General features: G+C 35.6%; 1 protein-coding gene across 8 annotated transcripts in view; it reads left to right on the forward strand.

The window, feature by feature from the left end:
- The window catches only part of LOC121084233, a 23,542-nt gene extending 3,372 nt beyond the window's left edge, over positions 1–20,170 (forward strand). For 5 of the 8 annotated variants that reach the window (XM_040585501.1, XM_040585502.1, XM_040585500.1 and 2 more), the window contains exons 5-17: positions 1,736–1,795; positions 2,214–2,294; positions 3,460–3,596; positions 4,321–4,443; positions 6,084–6,126; positions 7,228–7,341; positions 8,142–8,283; positions 9,848–9,893; positions 10,213–10,272; positions 12,311–12,418; positions 14,071–14,167; positions 15,143–15,343; positions 18,456–20,170. In XM_040585501.1, coding sequence (XP_040441435.1) covers positions 1,736–1,795; positions 2,214–2,294; positions 3,460–3,596; positions 4,321–4,443; positions 6,084–6,126; positions 7,228–7,341; positions 8,142–8,283; positions 9,848–9,893; positions 10,213–10,272; positions 12,311–12,418; positions 14,071–14,167; positions 15,143–15,343; positions 18,456–18,535 — 1,292 coding nt within the window. In that variant the 3' untranslated portion in view covers positions 18,536–20,170. Of the gene's footprint in view, positions 1–1,735; positions 1,796–2,213; positions 2,295–3,459; positions 3,597–4,320; positions 4,444–6,083; positions 6,127–7,227; positions 7,342–8,141; positions 8,284–9,847; positions 9,894–10,212; positions 10,273–12,310; positions 12,419–14,070; positions 14,168–15,142; positions 15,344–16,299; positions 16,423–18,455 lie in introns of those variants that run through there. The other 3 variants (XR_005826648.1, XM_040585498.1, XM_040585504.1) reach the window with 3 other exon arrangements.
- The last annotated feature ends 307 nt before the right edge of the window (positions 20,171–20,477 follow it).

Raw genomic sequence — 20,477 nt, forward strand, 5'->3', positions numbered from 1 at the left:
AATGAGGGTCTAACTATGTTCATAATAGTTTGCCTATTTCTGTTTCATGATGCACCAAAATGTATTTACAGGTTTCTGCAGTGCACTACTCCTAGGGTTTGGTTTGAAAGTTGTGGCCCAAGTTATACATAGGCATTGTACCTACCAATCTGGAAATTTGTACGGACTGTGAAGGAAATATAAGTGGTTAATCTTTAGCAGCTGGATCTAATGAAATGGATGCCCTGAAATGTTTAGAGGTGAATTGGCAGACAGTCACCATCTATCCTTTTTTTTTTTTTTTTTTTTTTTTCTCCTTTCTAAAAGGATCAGCTGGCCACTGAAAAACTGGATGAGTTCTAGTGACCAGAATATGAATTGTGTTATTAGAGTCTTTGCAGGTTTATCTTCGTAACACTTTATTTCTTGTTTTTTTACTCTTCTACTCTTTTCATTAAGGTAATTTCAGAAGGTTGGTGGTAATGCAGCTGGTATTAAGCAACATCTAATCGGCAGGAACAAGATGGCAATTTTTTCAGTTGTCAATACAATATAGTTTGTAACTTAAATACTCAAGAAGAGTTTTCATGAAGATTATCTCTGTAATCTAAGTGTATGTGTCTCTTTCTGATGCAATAGGATAGGTTGAAGCCTTCTTTCTCCCACCTTCTGTATAGGGTTTATTGTAAGCCCTATGTTCAACTTCTAAGCCATATCTGAAGTCTTAGTAAGAGATTACTTGCAACAGAAGGGTAACAGTGTTGAGGGACGTTGAAGAGATGGGGAGAAACCCAAATATGCCCTTAACGGTGTCTTGTTTAAGGCACTGCTAGGAATTTATTTATTTGTTTATTCCCATGTAGTAAAATGTTGAGCTTTCTGAATTTTAGAAATCCTAATTTTGTTGTATTCTTATAGCAAGTGTGTTAAGCCCCTATTCAAGAAATAGCAACTTGCTTCCTTTGCGTGCTTGGCATTCTGCTCCCAAACACAGAGTTTCATCTCATACAGATGTCTGTCTCTCTCCAGGTTCTTCAATGGCAGATAATGTTATATGGTCATCTCTGTCTTATCTTTCTTAAGGTTTTGCGGCCCCAGCTGTATCATATGCCTTATGTGGATAGGAATAAATATTGACTGGGGAAGGGATAAATGCAGACCTTCTGAAAAAGACATCAGAGTTACAGGCTGAGTCAAGTGCCCTGGCAGGCAGTATGTGGTCGGGCAGTTTAAACACCTCAGGTTCAGTGGATTTAAACTGAATTGCTGTGATGTATTGGATTAAAGTAGCCCTGAAATGTATGAAATGAAGCTTTGTTCATTACAGAATAAAAGATATTTACACTGTAGAGAATTGGTCAGGCTTCTCCTTTGCTGCAGGTTGTCTTCTATGTAAACTAAATTACAGCCATAATTACTTGCAATTTAAGCCACCATTTAAGAATTTAATTTTGTGATGTGTGTTTGAACCCATGTTGTGTGCTAACTAGTGGCTTGGCTGGTCTTCCTCTCTGCCTGCTTTATTGAATTGCCTGACATTAAATACCTTTGTTATTGTTTGGTGTAAAGGTTTTTGTCCATTTTCACTAAAAAAATCTGACAGTCTATTCAAAACTAAACATAGCTTATTTTTCTCATAATAATTTTTCTCATAAACAAAAGCTCAAAGAGTTTTCTTTAAAAAAATTCATTATCATGCCAAATTTGGTTTTGTGCTTAGAATTTTATTTTCATTTCTGGTTTGTTTTTTATTTAGTTAAAACAGCAAGTGGCTCAGGGGAGCAAGTGAAAACACCTGTAAAACTTCCTGATTATGGTAAGAATATTTAATGCAAAAAAAAAGTGGAAGAAATAAAATACTTTGAGATACAGTGATACAAGTATGTCTAGACCTTAGCAAGTCATTGGGAATTAATTTCTGTTCATTGTGGCTTCCATCTGCGGTAATGTGTTGTTATTAAACAACAATATATGCAAACAAAATGCCATAAGAAGAGTGAAAATAGGATTGGGGGGGATAATGCTTCTCAATAACTGACTTAATTTGTGATGTGGGGCCATGTATAAGCAGGGATTCACTTGAATGTGAATTTCACAGCATATTTTCTCTAGGCCAAAGGTTAGACACAGGTGTTTGTTTCATTTTGGAAGGTTTTGTGACATGACTTGAGACCACAAGGACTGATTGATAGATAGATGATATGGGATCACACAAAATTGATTTTATCTTACAGTGCAAACTGAGCCAGAGAGGTTTCATGGACAGACCTTGGAAGAACAGCTTAATATGTGTAAAGATTCAGAACCTGCACTTGGTGAGGGCTTTTAATACTGTAATTGTTTGCTTGTGTGATGTTTACCTTTAAAGAATATTGTTTGATTTTTTTTTTCTTTTTAAAAAAGTGAAATTAGGTAATGTGTAATAAAATCTTAGAATGTTTAAACTGAGTACCCAATAGTATGGTATAGCATGGTATGAAACTGACTGATCTCAGTGGCAAAATCATTGGATTTGGCCTGGAATATTTTTGATTAGGGTAGATACCACATGTTGAGAATATTCTCTAGAAACATTGTAAGGTGATATGACAGAAACGAACTTCGACATAGATGATCCTTACTATTCTTTGCAGTTAAACTGCCCATTCTGCAGAGGGAAGGGAGAGTGGAGTGGACAGGAAAAATAACAGCAGGGGCATATATTAAAATACATTCCTGTTGATGCAGAAGGCTCGGACACAACTTATACAACCAGTGTGATCAAGTTAGTGCCACTTTATTAAGGGGTACACAGCAATTTATACTCTACTGGTGCTATTAATAGACTCACACCAATTTATACCCCCAGCTAAAAATACACATGCTACACACGCTTTGTTATGTAAAAGATGACAGGTTAAAACTACTCGTTCACACGCTTCCACCTCCCCTATGATTGGTCCTGGTGTGGCACCCACACACTGATCCCCCCTTGTGCAGACATCCTACTTTTTCTCATCTTTCTGTCCAACTCTCCTATCTCTCTGTGAATACACAGTTTCTTTGTCTCCCTTGGCCTTGGCATACCTCCTTAACAACACCTGCAGCTTGTTACAGCTTCAGCCTGCTTGCCCGGCTATTACAACAAAGTTACTTGGTCTGGATTGCTCATAATACGTCCGTTGTCTTCCAGCCACTCCACACATTCCCTTCTAAATAGTTACAAATGAATTGTTGCTATTATTTTTTTAGATATTTTTTTTTAATTGTCAAGCCCTATGTGGTAAGCATAAGGCATCTTAAAAAAAAATCAGTTTTGTGCTTTTGGTGTTGAGGAAGTCTAGATGTCTAAAAGATAAAGTAGCTGATGGTTGTAAAAACCTTGGTTCACGTGTTTGGCATACAGTAGTAATAATTTCCTTTAATGTCTCTTTTGAAACTAGCACTGATTATTTGTTTCAGCAAACATCAGATTTCCTAACTTTTTTGTTATCAATACAGGACTTAACTATATAATTGAATACAGATCAAAAGACAATTTCCCTTTTCTCTATGAATGTCAACTGTGCCACTGTAAAACAGGATTGAGTAATATGTTCATGCATGTTTGTGGTTCCAAGCATAGACTGGCATATCTGGTAAGTTTTTAAAGGTTGGTTTGATGGTTTTGGGTTTTGGGTTTTTTTTAATGTAATGATTTAAGTAGAGAACTTTCTAGTCATATTGCAATTTAAAAAAATAAAATTAAGGGGTTAGATAAGCTTTTGTGACAATGTGTGTGTTTGTATTACACCTGTGCAACTGTGATAAATGGATTTAAAATTCTTCTCATCAATGAGGTGTACACCTGCCCATTGCTGACACTTAAGTTTTTAGTTTATTCTGTTTTGGTTGACTAGTAATGCCAACAATGAAATCTGCAGCTAGAATTGACTAGAAGTCAATACCTCTGGGGAGGCTATTAATAAGGCAGAATTAGGCCTTCAGTGGACATACTTGGCAGGAACATAAATTCAAACAATTCCTACTTGACAAAAAAAAATTTTTCACTGTGAGGGCAGTCAAGCATTGGAGCAGGTTGCCCAGAGAGGTAGGGGAACCTCCCCGTTCAGAGGTTTTTAAGACCCAAGTGGACAAAGCTCTGTGCAACCAATTCAGTGTTCAATGTTAACCCTGTTTTGAGCAGAAGATTTGGCTTTGGTCCGCTAAAGTATTCAATGATTCTATGCAGAGTCATTTTAATAAGTTCTCCTAGGTATATGTAAAAGTTGATGTATCCTCCACGGTTATTAGCTGTGCTAGATCTGGAATGAGTTGTGTAGGATAAAGTGTGACTTCAGGATTTGTTTCCTTATTTTCTAGAAACAACATTATCCTGAGATAGCAGAATCTGATGAAGTTAAGGGTAAAGGCTCTGAACTGAACAGAAAAGTTAGGCAAGTTGCATTAACAATTGAGAAGAAAGAAGGAAGAAAACAAATAAAGGTACATGTCTCTAAGAATTCAAGAAGTTTTATATTTATTAAAAAAACAAAGTAATTTCTGTTATTGTGGGAAAATCTGCTTTTGATGGTAGGAGAATCTTGCTTTTAAACCTTTATTACAAATGCTTTTTGTCATCTTAACAATTCTTCTAGGATTATTCTGGACATGATCTCCTGTTGGTCACTCCTGTCACAACACAAGTGACAACAACTGTCACAACACATCACAAGTATTTCTCTTATTTAAAAGAATACTCATGCTACCTGAGTCTACAGAACCATGACTCGAGTGCACAAATAACACAAAATATCTATATTAATATTTAATCAGTTCACAGCTGGGGTGGATATGTAGAAAATAACTTGTTTCATTGTTGCTAGGAAAATACCTTTATGACTTTTCTGAATTGGTTTCTACTTTGTTAGCGCCTTGTGGCAATTCTCAGAGGAGCAAGGTAAAAATTCTGGTAGTACAGAGGGAAGTGTGAGAAGTGTGACGTTATCAACAATGCCATGGGGTCACAGGAACACCGTAAGCTTAAATTCTTGGGGGGCTGCACCCTTAGAAGCATGTCCTTATTAAGATATCTTCATATTGTTTTCTGTGGATGCTTACATTGCAACAGTATTTAGAAATGTTTACCACCTTCATCAGGGCAGGACATTGGCGAAGTTTCTTCTTAAGGTGTAAGTTTCTTAAGGTGTACCTTAGCACTGATTCATGACAAGCTTACTTAGGTGCTTAGTGTTCTTTATAGTATATATTAAATTAATTTTCTCCATCAATTTAAATGTCTGCCAACATCCTGCTTGTTAAGCAATGTTTCTTGGCAAGATCTCTTGCTAATGCTGTGTAATGTGCATAGGATGTGTCTGATTTCAAAGTGGGGTTCACAATATTACTGTGTTTAAGCTTGCTACGTTGTGCCCATCTGAAAAAAAGATCTATTTTTTTTTTCTGTGTGATACTATTGCAGCTAGGCTCAAGGATGAGAGCCTGTACTGATCCTACTCCTTTTGATTAAAAAGAAAGTATGGTAATATTGGAAGATCAAGTCTTTCCTCTAGAACAAATGCTGTAGAATGGAGAGATTTCAGATTATCAAATTCAGTCTGTCTGCATAGCCTTCATTTTTAAACTTCTGCTTAAAAAGAAAATCAAAACTGACTATTGGCAGCAACTTTGTCTTTTGACCTACTTAATTCAAATTTCTTCTTGGCTCAAGACTGTATGTTTTAGCTCATGGATACAGAAATAATTAATTCCATCTATATTTTGTAGACAGTTTTGTTTTTCTAGGAAGTTGCGCTACATCCACAGCAAATCCATCCTTGATTTTGGGAACTTCTAAACAGAGTACGCGTAACCTCATTTGGTTTTACTGCTGTATTTTCTGAAACCAGATATTTGGGGCTTTTTTATTTGTTTGTTTGTGTGTGTGTGTCTGTTTAAGTTCTAGCAAAAATTCATTGTAGCAAATAAGTGTCCAGGTAACTGACTTACTGACTTTTTGAATATCAGTTCAGTGATTTACACTACTGATCGTATATCCTTACAAAAATAAACGTTTAACTCTGATGAAATACCTGTGGAATGATTTTATACACAAAATATCTAACATTAATGGGTTTTCTTTTTAGGTTGTTACAGATGCTCCAATAATGAGGAGGAGATGGCAAGAATGTACGTGTGCTCAGTGGGATGTAAATTGTATAGTTCAAATTTGGGTAAACTCCTTTTTATCTAAATCAGCTTGATTTAAGGGCAAATTGAAAGGTTTGGTCAGTAATTGTAGTGTGTGCTTACATTCTAAGTTGCATTTTGTAAGGTCTATATTGAAAATGTGATGCATGAACAAGTTCTTCCGTGGAGAACATAACTAGAGAGCACTGTTTTATATAGCTTTGTTCTCTCTCCCTCTTTCCATCCCAGTCCGTCTTGCTTCCCAGGATCCTTTCCCTATGGGCAAAAGAAGCAAGTTGTAGCTCCATACCAATATTTAATTTGCAGTCCAGAAAGCCAGACAGGATTCTTAAAGCACAGCTGTAGCTTTTACTTGTGGAAGAAAACTTTCTGTTTTACTAGCCATTGATATTCATAAAATTGTAGGAACATGGTATCTGTGAGACTTTTCCACTCAGTTCAGTCTTTCAAAACTTTTTGTAGTACAATGTCATCCAGACAGACAGATGGTACAATTGCATGCCACTACAGGAAATAGCAATTTTTAGCTATGAGACATCCTTATTCTCAGATCTGTGTGAAAAATAAAGATTTGAATTAAAACTAATGTACTTAATGTATATTATTAGTATGTAAATGGTGTCTTAAAATAGCTCCTCAGAATTAAAGGGAAGATTACTTTTATAATAATCTAGACGAGCAGTGTCACACTCTGAAGAGTAAAGATAGCCATTCTGAAACTAGGAAAGTGTTTTGAAATAAATTGAATCCTATTCAGATTAGCTTTCTTGACTGCAACCTATTGATTAATGTGTCTAATTTTGTGCATGGCTGTGTGGCATTCTACTATATTTATAATACTTACATCTGTTAAGAAATTTTTTATGTAGTTATAACCAGGCTATAAAATATTTAAAACTTTGTTACTGATTTGTATTTCACATTTAATATGCTGTCACATAATAATGCTTATAAAATTCCTCTGAATGTTTGTAACTAGTAGCGCACAGAAACAGAGCTAGTTGAAATTGAAGTGCAGTTTTAGAACCCTTCTTTGTCAAGATAAGTCCATTGTGCTACATTTCAAGCATGTTTATTTAGATCCTAATGCAGATGACAGCCCTTCAAAAGCTAAAGTTCAGCATATGGATACATCACTTAATAATGAAGAAGACTGTAAAAATAAGGATGGAAAAATGCCAGACCTTATTCAAGGTAAGAGAAGAATAATTTTTTTCAATTAATTTTTTTTTAAGTTTTCACTTTTTTACTCTGTATTTGCCTGTTTATGGCTTCTATAGTTATGTTCTTCTATAGAAGGTGAATTTGTGCCATATCTGAATGGGTTTGGGGTCTGTGGCAAAGGAAAGAATAATCCCAGTGCTTACAAAAAAAACCCACCCAGTTTTACTTAATGTCACTGGATAATTCAGAGCAGAAACAAGACAAGTTTCATAATTAGAAACTTTTACTATGCATATTTTTGGGAGAAGGGGCATAGACTCTTTTTGGGCATATAAACTGTTCTTTGGTGTCAGGAAAAAAAAAGGAATAGCTGCATGCCAAACTGTTCATAGCACAAGAAGAATAAAAAGGAAATAGATTGAATAGGTATTTTTTTCAATGACAGGTAAACTATTTGACTAATGCTTATTTTATTGGGAAGAAACCAACAATTAAATACAAAAATAAGTGAACACCATGTAACTGAAGAAACATAAGAAGTTACTGCTTGGTTGTAGACTTAATGTCAAAGGTGAGATTAGGTTTCAGTCTAAGGGCATTATAATTGTTCTCATTCGGGGTATTTCTGATCAGAAATCTAAACTTGTGCTTCATGGCTGAACCAAATCTTAGATTTTTAGGTCCGGTTTTTATTTTATTTCTTCATAAGATACCTTTCTTACACCTTCAGGTTTTATTGACATTATCTTTCAAAAAATTCTAAGCAAGGAATACTTTTAAATCAAAATACTGGGAAACCATTACTAAATATACTGGGTTTATTGTTTTAGATGAAAAGAAGGTTCAAGAGGAGCAGGAGAAAATTCAGAAAGAGCAGACAAAGCCAGATGAGAAGATTGAACCTAATGAGGCTATTGAAAGCAGCAAAGGCAACAAGACTGAAGAAGGCAGCAAAGGCAACAACTCAGAAAAGTAAAACAAACAAAAAAAATCCACCACCCCCAAAACCCTTTAAATTTACTCAAAGGAAAATTTTGTAGATTATAACTGTCTGTGTTGGATTTGCATAGTGTATGCTGTGAGGAAGAAAGGCATGCTATAATAGTAAAATGCTTGTCTTATGAAATCATGCTCAGCTGTAAACTTCTCTCATCAACAGAAAATCTGGCGTATGTAAAGTGACCTCAGATTTTGCTCTAGATGCATCTAGTTTTTATATTTAGCTGTGTTATCCTTAAAGCATAATCCTCATGTATTACAAATTCAAAAATAACATTCTCTTATCATTTAAAAACCCCTCTTTTATGGGTTCGTGTTGGATAATTAGAATGGTATATGAACTGATTTTAGAAGGAAAATATAATCAGTAAATAGCTGTAACAATTGGGGTTCATCTTTACAAAAGATTTCGTGGAGGAACAATTAGTAGTATTGTGTGTGGTTCCAAAATGGTGAAACCATGCTTGCTGTTTGTAAACGTCTTTATTAATAACAGTATTGTCAGTTAGTTTGAACTATCAGCCTTTGTGTGAGGGGGACATCTCCCAACATCAATCGTCTTTGTGCTACACCAGGAACTACAGGAAAGCATTCAGTAAGGGACATACATGCATGAACCCAAACATAAGACTTTTGTTCCAACAATTAGTTCTTCGGTTTGCTCTAATGACATTCTCTTGGAATGTTTCTTAAGCTGGTACTCTCTTTCCCAGACATGGAGAGCTAACATCTTTTGCTTGTTTACTGTTATCAAGTGAAAGGCGAAATTTTCTTGTTTCTGAAATCTTTTTGTAGGAATTCTGCCTGTCTATGGGACAACCATTAAGGAAAAGGATTCATTGAAACCAGATTCAAGTCCAGGTTTATGAATCTTTGTGTTCATTTGTCTGGCTTTCAAATACCTGTAACAGTTCTTAATCTGGAGATTGAACTAGATCATGAAAACATCAAAAATAGGGAACTAAATCAAGCTTAGATATCCACATCTGGAAATGCTGCTGTCTGTTTCTACCTGACACTGATCCTCATTGTGCTGTCCTGTACTTCAAGTTTAAAGAACAGTATCTTTTGGAAAAGCACTTAATGTTGTTCTTTTAATCCAGTTGTTAGATAGATCCTGGGTAACTATGAGCAGCCAGGTGTTTCAGCAAGAGACTGGTTTGGAAGTTGGTTACTAAATTATGACTTTGTGAGACTTCTGAGAGATGTCAACTCAATATATAGTTTCTTAAAAGGAATAAGATCAGATTCTCGTTGACAGCAAGCAGTCAAATGATGTTTCATTCTTTTTTCTGGGTTTTAGAACTTATGTACTAGCTACTCGGACTGAAAAAAACTCATAAAATTTTTTTACAGTGATACCTGGGACCACTGGGATTTCTGCAAGAAAATAATGTACCTTTCAGGGTGTTTCAGAACTACTGTACGAGTATTGTGTCAGGAATTGAAACTGATTATCAGTTATTGACTAGCTACACATTTTTGAGAGATCAACCAACTGTATACTGTTTTATTTATTTATTTATTCTATCTTAAGGTGTGAGACCAATAAACAATCGCAGGAAGAAAAGAAGGAAGTTGAGGTGAATGTTTTTCCATTAATGTGTTTCCAGTTTACAAATAGTTGAGGAAATAATTACTTTAATATATGATTGGCAATGGTGTTTGCTTTTGCTTATTCATATTGATAACATTATTGATAGTAAATTAGCTACAAGTTGCTAAGCAAATTTATTAAGAACAAGGTGTTTTCCTACTTTGTCATGAAAACACATGTACACGTTTCATATAAGCACACATAGTTTAATTACAATCTAGAATAACCGTAATTACTGTTTAATTTTAGTTATAATTACTGCACATGATAGATCTGTGGACTTTTTTTTTTTCTATATTAACCAGCAAGAATTTACAGCAAATTCTGAAGAATTTACTAGTCAAGAACAACTGTTGAGTTACTTGGTGAGTGTTGATTCTTACCTTGCAAAGTAATTTTTTTGGAAAAAAATAAATAATCACAGAATTACTAAGCTTAAAATGTAGAAAGTACCAGAAGCCAAAATGTAGGCAGTCTGATAATTTAATGTGTTTTGTCAGAAGGCAGGATTCAGAATAAAATAAATATCACTGAATTTATAATTTATGTATTCATTCTAAAGTTTCTAGACAGGATTTTTGCTAAAGTGCTGGTTTACTATCAGTAAAATGACTTGCACTTAAAATGAGCACATTTTTCTCAGTTATAGCTTAACTCTACTCCTAAACTACATGCTTAAGTAAAATGACTGTTTTAAATTTTTTTTTCTTTTATAATTGGTCTATGATTGTCAAATGAGGAGTTTGGAAAGATGTAATTCACTAATGGAAGGAAGTAGAATGGAGAAAAATATCTGAGATATGTGGAAAGGAAAGAAGCAATTTTTAAGAAATAAAATACAAGTTGTATACTTGAACACACCCCCCCCCCAAAAATCATAAACTAAAAGAAACCTACCTGTTCCCTTTGTAAAGTATGTGGCAAAACACCTGAGTCTACCCAGTTGTTGAAAATATGTCTTACGTACACATTCACAGCAGAGATACAATCAATAGGAGGGGAAAGCTAGCAGTTGCCAGTTAGATGTATTAACAACATTTGTGGTCTTGGTCTTGCATACAGAAATGGTTATTGTGACAAACTGTACAAAAATCTTTAATGAGAGTTGTTGTGACTCAGCTACTGCATGGTAATTTAAACATCATTGACTATCATAAAATCTTTTTTCCCCTTTTTAATAGGGAGTTATTAAGTTTAAAGATTGCTCCTTGCTAATGAAGCTTGAATTTATTTTGAGACGTCCTCTGGCTTGGTGTTATTGTCTCCAAGAACAAAAGAGGACTATTGGGAATGTGTTTGGAACAATGTTCTGTTTTGGAAAGTTCAAAAACTGTTTAATATTAGCATTTACAGTCATTTTTTGAAAAGCTGCATGATGTGTTTCTATTGTTGGATTCTGAGATTTCTTGTGTAGTGGAAAGTAATTTCACAAGTATCTTTTTGGAGCTCCTGTTCATATAATGGAATAATTCCAGTTGTTCAACAGCTATCCATGATACATACTTACTTAGTTGTGAAAATCAGTATGTTCAGCTTTGTCATTAAAATAATTGTATTTTGTTTATTATCTGATAAGATCTCCTTGCTAAAGCTTAATTTTTTCCCAGCTGATTTTTTGACAAGATCTTTAACTAGAACATATGCAAACCAGGAGAGGCAAACACTGTTAGTGTTAAAAATATAATATAATCCCTGTTATGCTGGTTTTTATTACTGTTTGTCATCGTCGGAAGTGTTTAGAAGTGTTTGTTTCTACGCCAGAATACTTTGAATTGTTAGGACAGACCTGCAGTTGTTATATTGTGCCCAGTGGAAATGCTTTCAGCAGAACTTTATTAGTACAGGATGATGCATGTAGCACACTCTAGGAGGGCTGTTGGTGCTAGAACTTGTTCCCCTACTAGAGCTTCAAAGTTTTAAAGATTTTTCCTTAGGCTTTTTGGGAAGAAGAAGATTAGTATAAGTCAAGGCAGCATATATTTTTAATTTCAGTAGTGTTCTGGATTTTTGCTATTTTTTAGATACATAGCTTATGACTATATTGCATCAGGGAGGTTGTACACATTCATTTGTATGCAAGTGTCTTGGGAAGAGATCAAAATACTTAAGAAAAAGCATTTTGCTATATGTATTTCCAGGCATATTCTTGGGTTCTTCCTCTTCAAAGGACTGTATCCTGTAGCTGCAGCTTCCTTCTGTTAGGATCCTCTTCCATTCCACCTTCTTACACCAATTAATGGGATTAAAAGTAAAAACTGTATTTGCTTTGTAACTTCAGCCATGTCTGACAGAAGGATAGAGACATGGAAGTTCCTGCAGGTTTTGTTTGAACATGTTGATACTTCAATCTTTTAGAGGCAATTTTTTTATATTTTGGTTTTGGTTGTGTTTTTTTTTTTCTAGCAAAATTTTGAGATACTGAATGAAGATGATGCCTCATTTATCCTGAAAGTTACACAGACTCTTACAGATGCACTGGTGGAATATCGTCAGCAGGCTGTATCAAACAAAGTAATGTGGATTTTGTTTTGGTTTTGTTCTATAGATCTGTAGATTCCTGTGATTATGCAATTTTATTGTTACATATAGTTTAAACAAAACATCTGCGAAGACTATATTGTAAGTTTTGCCCACTAAATACTTCACTTTTTGTAGTGATGATAGAATAAACTTCCAGCTTTTCTGGTGAGGAGTCTTAATACTTTCTGTGTTCAAAGGTGCTTTCTTTTTTTTTCTTCTTTCTAATAGAAGCTAAATATTATCTTGTCTCTTATTTCCCATGCTTTTTGTTACATCTGTGTTTTTCTGCTCTTTTTGCCCCTGTTCAATTCTAACTTAAGCTTTTCTCTTCTTCTTTTGTGTTGCATTTCCATTCTGTATTGCATTTCCATTCCCAGCTTTCACTTCACTCACCATGCAATTAAGCATTACTGACACTAATTTTCTTTTACACAACTTTTGGTCCTACTCTTTGGAGTGTTCCCTTTGAGGTCTTTTTCTTCCTCCACTATTAGAAACCCAGTTTTTCCCCTCTCTGCTATTACTTTTGACTGACTTCACATAGGCATAGTATGGAGGTGTTCCGAGTACTTCTTTGAAGCTGTTGTGGTTGCCACTTGCATTTCCTATACCTGCAGTTTACGTTCCATTATACCATAATCTCCACAGTTTCCATCCTTGGAATGACTTTTAGTTCATTCCTCTGTTATCAACAGAGATGGTAGGAACTTTCCTCTTGGTCATCCATTCAACATCTTTGCCATAGGAAACAGTATTCCTTATCCCTCCCAGTGTTTCTTGGAGAATTGTTATGTGTTGAACAGACTTCTCATTTGCCACAACAGCTACTCCTGCTGCTACAGCTACTTAACTTTATTTAAAGGGTGAGCTTAAGTGGAAAATGCCAAATGAGGATAAGTACCAGCCAACAACTGGAGAGAATCACAGAGGTGATGCTTCAAGAAAAAAAAGTTTAGGGTTGTTTTTTTCTCTTGTCTTCAAAAGCCTTTCTTAATTTTTAGAATAAAGTTTATCTTTGTTCCCCATATTCCGTCTTCCCTCTGTTATTTTCTTTCTGCCCCAAAGGCAGTACTTATCAATGATAAATTCCATGCCTATAGCTCTTATGAATAATTTACTGCTTTTTACTTCCTCATTAAGCTTACTTTCACCTTATTCCTGCTGTTTTTTCCGTACAGGATTTTGTTGTTTTATTCATTGACAAAGGGTAAAATCTGACATGTTACAAAACAAGTTCTAACTGAAGTGACTTCTGACCTACTAGTTGTAGAAAAAAGAAAATGTTTTGCCACATTAGGGTTTTATAGTACTCAAAACTGTGATCTTTCAACTGGTAATATATTAACTAAATATTGTTCTAAGAGTAAAACGCTTCCTTTTTTACACCTGACGGGTTGAGAATTAGGCTTTATCACTTCTTGGCCAAATATATTGCTTTTTCAGATGTAGAGATACTGTGAGCAATGTGTACATAGAAGTTCATTACCAGCTGCCTAATCTTCAAATAAATACTTGATTTTTCAGATTTTGTAGCAGAAATACTGGTCTTCTATTTGGTTTGTGACCATTAAAAATGTACAAATTCATAATTTCAAGAGGTTGTCTTGATGAAAATCTGAACACAATTTTTTTGAAACTTGTAGGACCTCTTAGATACTGAATATAATGGAGAAGCAGCATTGGAATATTCCACAGAACAGTCTGACTTGACTTCGGCAGATATTAGTGACTCTGATACTGGTAATGTTAGCTTTGCAATCTTGAATGTGCTTTAATCTTAACACTGAACCTTGCATAAATTTTAGTAAGCTTTTTTTTCTTCTTGAAAAACACAGCTTAAGAGCAGAATAAAGGCAGGGTCAAGCAGCGTGAATTAGTAGTTTTGGGTTTTTCCATCCTCTACAAATGTTAGAAATGGCAAACTATTCAAAAACATTCATCCTGTTTAACTGTAGCATTTGAGGAGAAATTTAATTAGTACTGACTGTGACTTTCCTCTGTCTAGAGGCAACTGTTTCTAAGGAGGCTTTCAAAGTTTAACTCTGGCTTCCCTGCACCCCAGCCCCCTCCCATTTCTTTCCTTCTTGATGGAGAAGAGGCTTAGTGCAGGTCTAGTCAAATCAAGATATTATTTGAACAAAATTATGTTGTATAGGATGGATAGTTCTGTTTAATACCAGCTACTTGGCCTCAGTACCTCTGACGAATTTTTTCAAAAAATCTTGGATTCCTTTGAGGTCATTCCCTTCTTGATATAAACAAATGGTTATTTTTCTCAAGCGTAGGAAGTAAAATCATATGTTTGGAGAGGCAAGATACGCAGAATACTAGTGGAGCTATTTTGTATGCTTTTTTATTTTTTTGTGTGGGGTCAATTTTCTTTTTTTATAGAAACTTTAGCTTTTGGAAACCTCAATTAATACAATGCTAATAACAAAAATTGCAGTGACTTATAATACAGGAGACTTTTTGTGAGCATAATGGAAATAGCTTTCACCCACCTCCCCACTCTTGTTTCTCCAGAATTTTCTGTAAATGGAAAGCATTCCTGACTCTTAGTTGTATGAAAATGTAGCAAAGCCAGATGTGAACCTTAGCAGCAATGCTGCTGTGCCAGACTGGAAATGCTTGTTTTGAAAAGCCCTATTTAGAGAAATAAGAGAAAAATCTTTCAGAATCTTCTGTTACTGAAAAATACTATTTCTTTTCTTTAAGATTATTCAAGCAGCCGATCAGCTAAGCACTCCTTATTAATAAATGAAGACGATGAGCCCCAAAACTTTTCAACTGGCTCTTTGGAAACAGCATATGAGAACAACATCACTACTGAATTTTTGAACAGTGTAAGAAATATGAATGTTGAGGAAGTTACTGCTACTCTACACAAAATAGCAGCAGCAAATCCAGCTTTCAGAGGTAATTCACATATACATGCATAGACACACATACACATACACACAAACACACATATAAAAATATAACATAATTTTGTTAGCTCTGTGAAATATTAATAACTATATGGGTCAAAGAACTTTGAGGTATTAAGGAGAGCTAAAGAGACTTTTTTTTTTTTGTCCTTTAACTTGCAGGATCCAGTTTAGAAATGGTAATTCAAAGTAGCTGCCTTCCCACAAAGGTGTTAATAATCGCAGAATTTTAAAAATTATTTTCTCATTGTGCATAGTAACACTTACATGGTGAGAGGCAGTAATCTAAAATCAAGCATATTGTTACTGGAAAAAAGTGGACTCTTGTCTGTGATATAACTGGTGAAACACTGGTTTTGGGAATGGCAACAGCAAAGAAATTTTTACTTATTGATTCCTGAAGGAACCGTACTTGCACAGTAACACAGAAATAATAATGAATCAGAGACAAATAGCCTTTCTTTTGCTTACAAGGGTCTAATAGGTTTCAGCTACTAAACCTTCCCACATCTTCAGTCAACTGCTGCCCTTTCTTCAGAAGCTTCCTGTATACATGTTTAAGCTTCTCAGAGTGAGTTTAGGATCATCAGAGTAAAAAAAGAATGCTGAAGATGAGTACATTGTGGAGAAGCTTAAGATATTCTCTGCTTGAATACTCACTGTGGAAGGAACTGCTACAATCAGTGCTATAACCTCTCTGGGTGTGTGTGTGTGCACACAACTCAGTTCTGGAACAAACTGACAAAACCATGAAATTAACAAACTGTTATAACTCTTCCATGAATATCACCTGGTCCTAGGGACCTCAAGACCAAAATTGTGAAGTTACTGATGGTAGTGATTTCTCCCATAAAGCTTCCTTTGGAACCTGAAAACTTGTGGGTGGCAAATGTGGTTCTTTTTCATGTATATTCCTCTCTCTCTCTCTTTTTTTTTTTTTTTAAGGTTTTGTTGTGTGTTGAACACAGGTGTTTGTTCACTGCCCCCCACCCCCCCTGCAGCTGGACAGGGAAGAGAATAGGAAGAACAAAAGTGAGAAAACTTGTGGGTCGTGATAACAACAGTTTAGTAAGTGAAGAGAAAGGTTTGGGGGGAACAAGTCATGCAAAGACAATCACTCAGTGCTTCCCACAAGCAGGCTGATGCCCAGCCAGTCTCTGACAAACACCTTGGAAGCCAACCCCACCCCCTTGCCTCCCCAGTTTTTATTGCTGAGCATGATGTATGGAATATCCCTTTGGCCAGGCTGGGTCAGTTGTCCCAGCTGTATCCCCTCCTATCTTTTTCCTATTCCCAGCCTCATCACTGTGGGGGTGCAGAGTAGGAAATGCAGAAAGCCTTGCCACTGTGCAAAGCATCCTTTGGCAACAGCCAAAACACTGGTGTTTTATCAGCACTGTTTTGGCCACAAATCCAAAACATGGGCCCATACAAGCCACTATAAAGAAAATTAACTCCATCCCAGCCAGAACTAGTACAGTGTTCCAGGTGATCTTTGAAACTGCCAGCTTCTATTGGACAGGTGAATAAAAACTGCTTAGGCAAACAAAGTAGGAATTAGTAGACACCTGGAAAAATAAAATCTGCTTAAAGTGGTTGGTGGGGAATATGAATACATTTTTTTATAAGAAAACCTTCCTTACAGACTTTCTGGAGTTATTTGAAAGGTATCAGCAAAGGAGTCAGATAAAGGTGATCTGGTTCATACAGTCTGTTTGGAATTCCAAGAAGTTTTTGATACGTACTCTAATCTGGGCTTGTAAGGAAACTAACTGGCTGTGGGAAAAGAGGGAAATCCTTGCATTGTTTAAATAATAAACAGAAAATAGGCAATTACTTTTTACAATGAAAAGAAGTTCTAGCAGAGAGCTCTGAGCCTGTGCTATTTTGTATCTTCACACATGACCTGGAAAAAGGGATGAGTATCTGGATGGCAAAATTTTCTCAAAAGTCAGAACAGTTAAGTGTTGGTTGACTGATGAATTTCAAAAGCTCCTAATCAGATCAGTGGAAATATCAACTTACCAGTCAGAAGAATATGTCAAATACAAGAAATTAAGAAAAGAATGGAAATAAAGATGTGAGTCATCATTTTGCTATTGCATGAATTCATGCTTTGCCTGTATCTGGCATAGGGCATAAATTCTGTTTCCCTTATTTCAGATAAGGGGCTTTATTGCTGCAGAAGATTTAGAAAAGGCCACAAAGTAAGGTCATATCTTCCATACAAGAAGCAATAGAAAGCTACAACTTTTTAGCCTGGAGATGACAGAGATAATGTAACAGATCTGTGAAATCATGAGTGGATGGAGATGACAGACAGGATTCTGTTATTTCCTGTCTCTTTAGAGACATAAACTTGGAGTAGTGTGGGACTCCAATGTGGACAAAAAGAGTAGGTTCTTCATGCAGTATCAGGTGGATGATCTAAGGAGCTCCTAGCAAAAGGGATACTGTGGATACAAAAATGTGTGTCCTTGTCTTTGCTGTCTGGGCCAGACTGGGCAAGTGTTTGGAAGAGGACTACTAAAGTTCACCATATCAGACTTGGAAAGTTTCCTGAGCTGAAGATGATCTGAGATGGGGAGAACACAGTATTTCCACACCCCACCAAGCAGCAGGCACGCTTGCTCTGCTCTTACCCTTACCTTAGCATATGGTTATGGGTGCTGAATGTTTATTACCACTGCATTTCTTCTACTTCTCCTTTCCCCCTCCCAAAGCCATGGGCATTATTTTCGTCAAAGCAACGTGGCCTTCTTGCTTGTGTTCAGAAGAGAACACTTGTCTTATCATTACAGTGGTAAAATCAAGCACTTCTGGTCACGCTTTTCTAATTATCAGCTGCAGATCTTTCAAAATCGGAGATGAGTAGAAAGGCAAAACACACCCGTTAACTGGACCAGTACAGCTGTTCATGGCAATCTGTAGTGATAGTTTCTGGGCGCATTCTGACTGTTGAAAGTTACGGTATTTTTCATTTAATGCGAAAAGATCCAAACTCATGTCAGCATCTAAATGTTTCAATTGTGCTTTTAAATGCATTTTATCATAAACCCACTTATTTTCTGTTTTTGTTTGTTTGTGTGTTTGCCTTTAAGGAATTGATATTCCAAATGTTATAAGGATCCTGACTGAAAGTGGAACTCTGAGAAGACCAAGCAATGGCAGCACACAGTGATGTGGTAGTTGATAGTTAATATAGCAATGTTCACTTCCTGTCACTTTGTTGTTTTACTCAGTATGAAGTCAATGTAGCTGATTTTGCTATGTTCGAATTTTGTACAATATTATTTTAAATTAATAACTTGGCTTTGAGGTTGTTATTTATTTCTTAGTATAGCTTAAACTTCTATATTGTGGAAAGGTTGTAAAGCTCATGTTCTCTCTTTCCATGTTAAAATATACTTTTAAAACAGGTAACAGTTTTTCTCAGTATCATTAAATACGATACGTTGACAGTCTAATCTTTTCTTATTGTTGGTTCTTTTCCAAAGAGTTATCAGCAGAATGAACTACTGCAATCAGCAGTACAAATTCATCCTACAATAAATACTCAGAAGTTCTTCCCTGGGCTTCTGGGCCTGACTCAAAAGATTTTGTAATCAAAAATCCTCTCCTATATAAGGATAATGACCCATATATATATATATATAATTTTTTTTGAGTAAAGGTTAAAAATAATAATCAAAAGTCAGTGCTGTCAGTCTAGTTCTGAGCTGAGGAGTGCCTGGATTATAGCCAGCTACGGGAGCTTCCGTAATTGGAAGCCTTAGCAAAGTCAACAGAAGTTGGCTGTGCCTGCAAATTCAGGGATATGTTCCAAGAGAACTAACAGAACTGCAGATAAGAGGCACTGATGTGGTAGTGAAAGTATCTGTTGTCTTCTCTTATCCCACCAGTATGAGAATTAAATGAAAGCTGACTTATACTGTCCTTCAATTCAGGCTCTTTTAACGTGAACTTTTTTTCCATCTATAGTAGTAGTGGTTTTGACTGAATGTAAAGGTCTTGACATTAATGACTACTACTTTTGTAGGATAACGAAGAATGTTTTGGATGGTTACAAATTAGCGTGCATGGGGAAAAGTAATTTTTTTTTTAACTTGTATAATTAAAATTTGCTTTCTGCTTGTGACATTGGGTAGCATTCGGTGGTTCTAATTAAAGCTCTTCAGCTTTGCAGTCAAATGCTGGTATAATATAGACATACTGGGGCCAGATGGTAAATGAACCTTTTAATGTTAACTTTTTTTTTGAGATCTGGATGGAATTGAGAATCCTCATCCTGATGGTTTCACATCTTCATATCATGGAATGCAAGATATCATAAAAATAAGATATCAAAGAAGGCAGCAAGAAAATTGGTTGGTTTTGTTCCATGAACAGACACAGGAATGAAAACAGTTCACTGACAATTAAAGAAATGAAACCACAAAAAGCTGCTTTAAAGAAATTGTGAAGAATTTCTACAATGCCTCTAAATATGTTCTTGTTGGAAGCAGAGATGGAACCAGAGCTCTTACAGCTCATTTACCCTATAATAAGGACAATGTTAATGCCTGCTTAATGAAGATGAACTTGATCAGTAAAAACATCTTTCAGTTGATACAAAACTTTTGAATTCTTTTCCTGTAATACAGAAAATAAAAATAGAAACGTCTTTTGTTTATTTTCCAAGTACAGAACATTCTGTGAATTAAAATAATAAAATAAGGATGTTCAGCTGTTGTGAAAGGCCATCTCTGGGGCAGCTTCTTTCTCCTTTTACTATGGAATCATTCCTAGTGGAAATAAAGTTAAAATTAAGTTGAAATTACTTGGATTTGGTTATTTCTTACTTCCTTGGGTGCCAGAGGAGCACGCTGAAAATGGAAACACTTCTGTAAAATGGTTTGGATGGTATGTGGCAGAGTGCTGCTGTACTTCTCAAAGACAACTGGGAAAACTAAGTTTTCTGAATCATAAAGTGTATCCTTCCGGAAGCGTTTTCTAAGAATACGGTCTAACATAGCCTATTCAGTTGTTATTTCCCCTTCATTTTTTTTTTTCTCTGGTGCAAATAGAGGCTGCGGAACTATTATTTTGTTCTTGTATCTGCCTGTGTTTTGTGATGGCTTGGT

The sequence above is a fragment of the Falco naumanni genome, chromosome 3 (assembly GCF_017639655.2).
Source record: "Falco naumanni isolate bFalNau1 chromosome 3, bFalNau1.pat, whole genome shotgun sequence".
NCBI lineage: Eukaryota > Metazoa > Chordata > Aves > Falconiformes > Falconidae > Falco > Falco naumanni.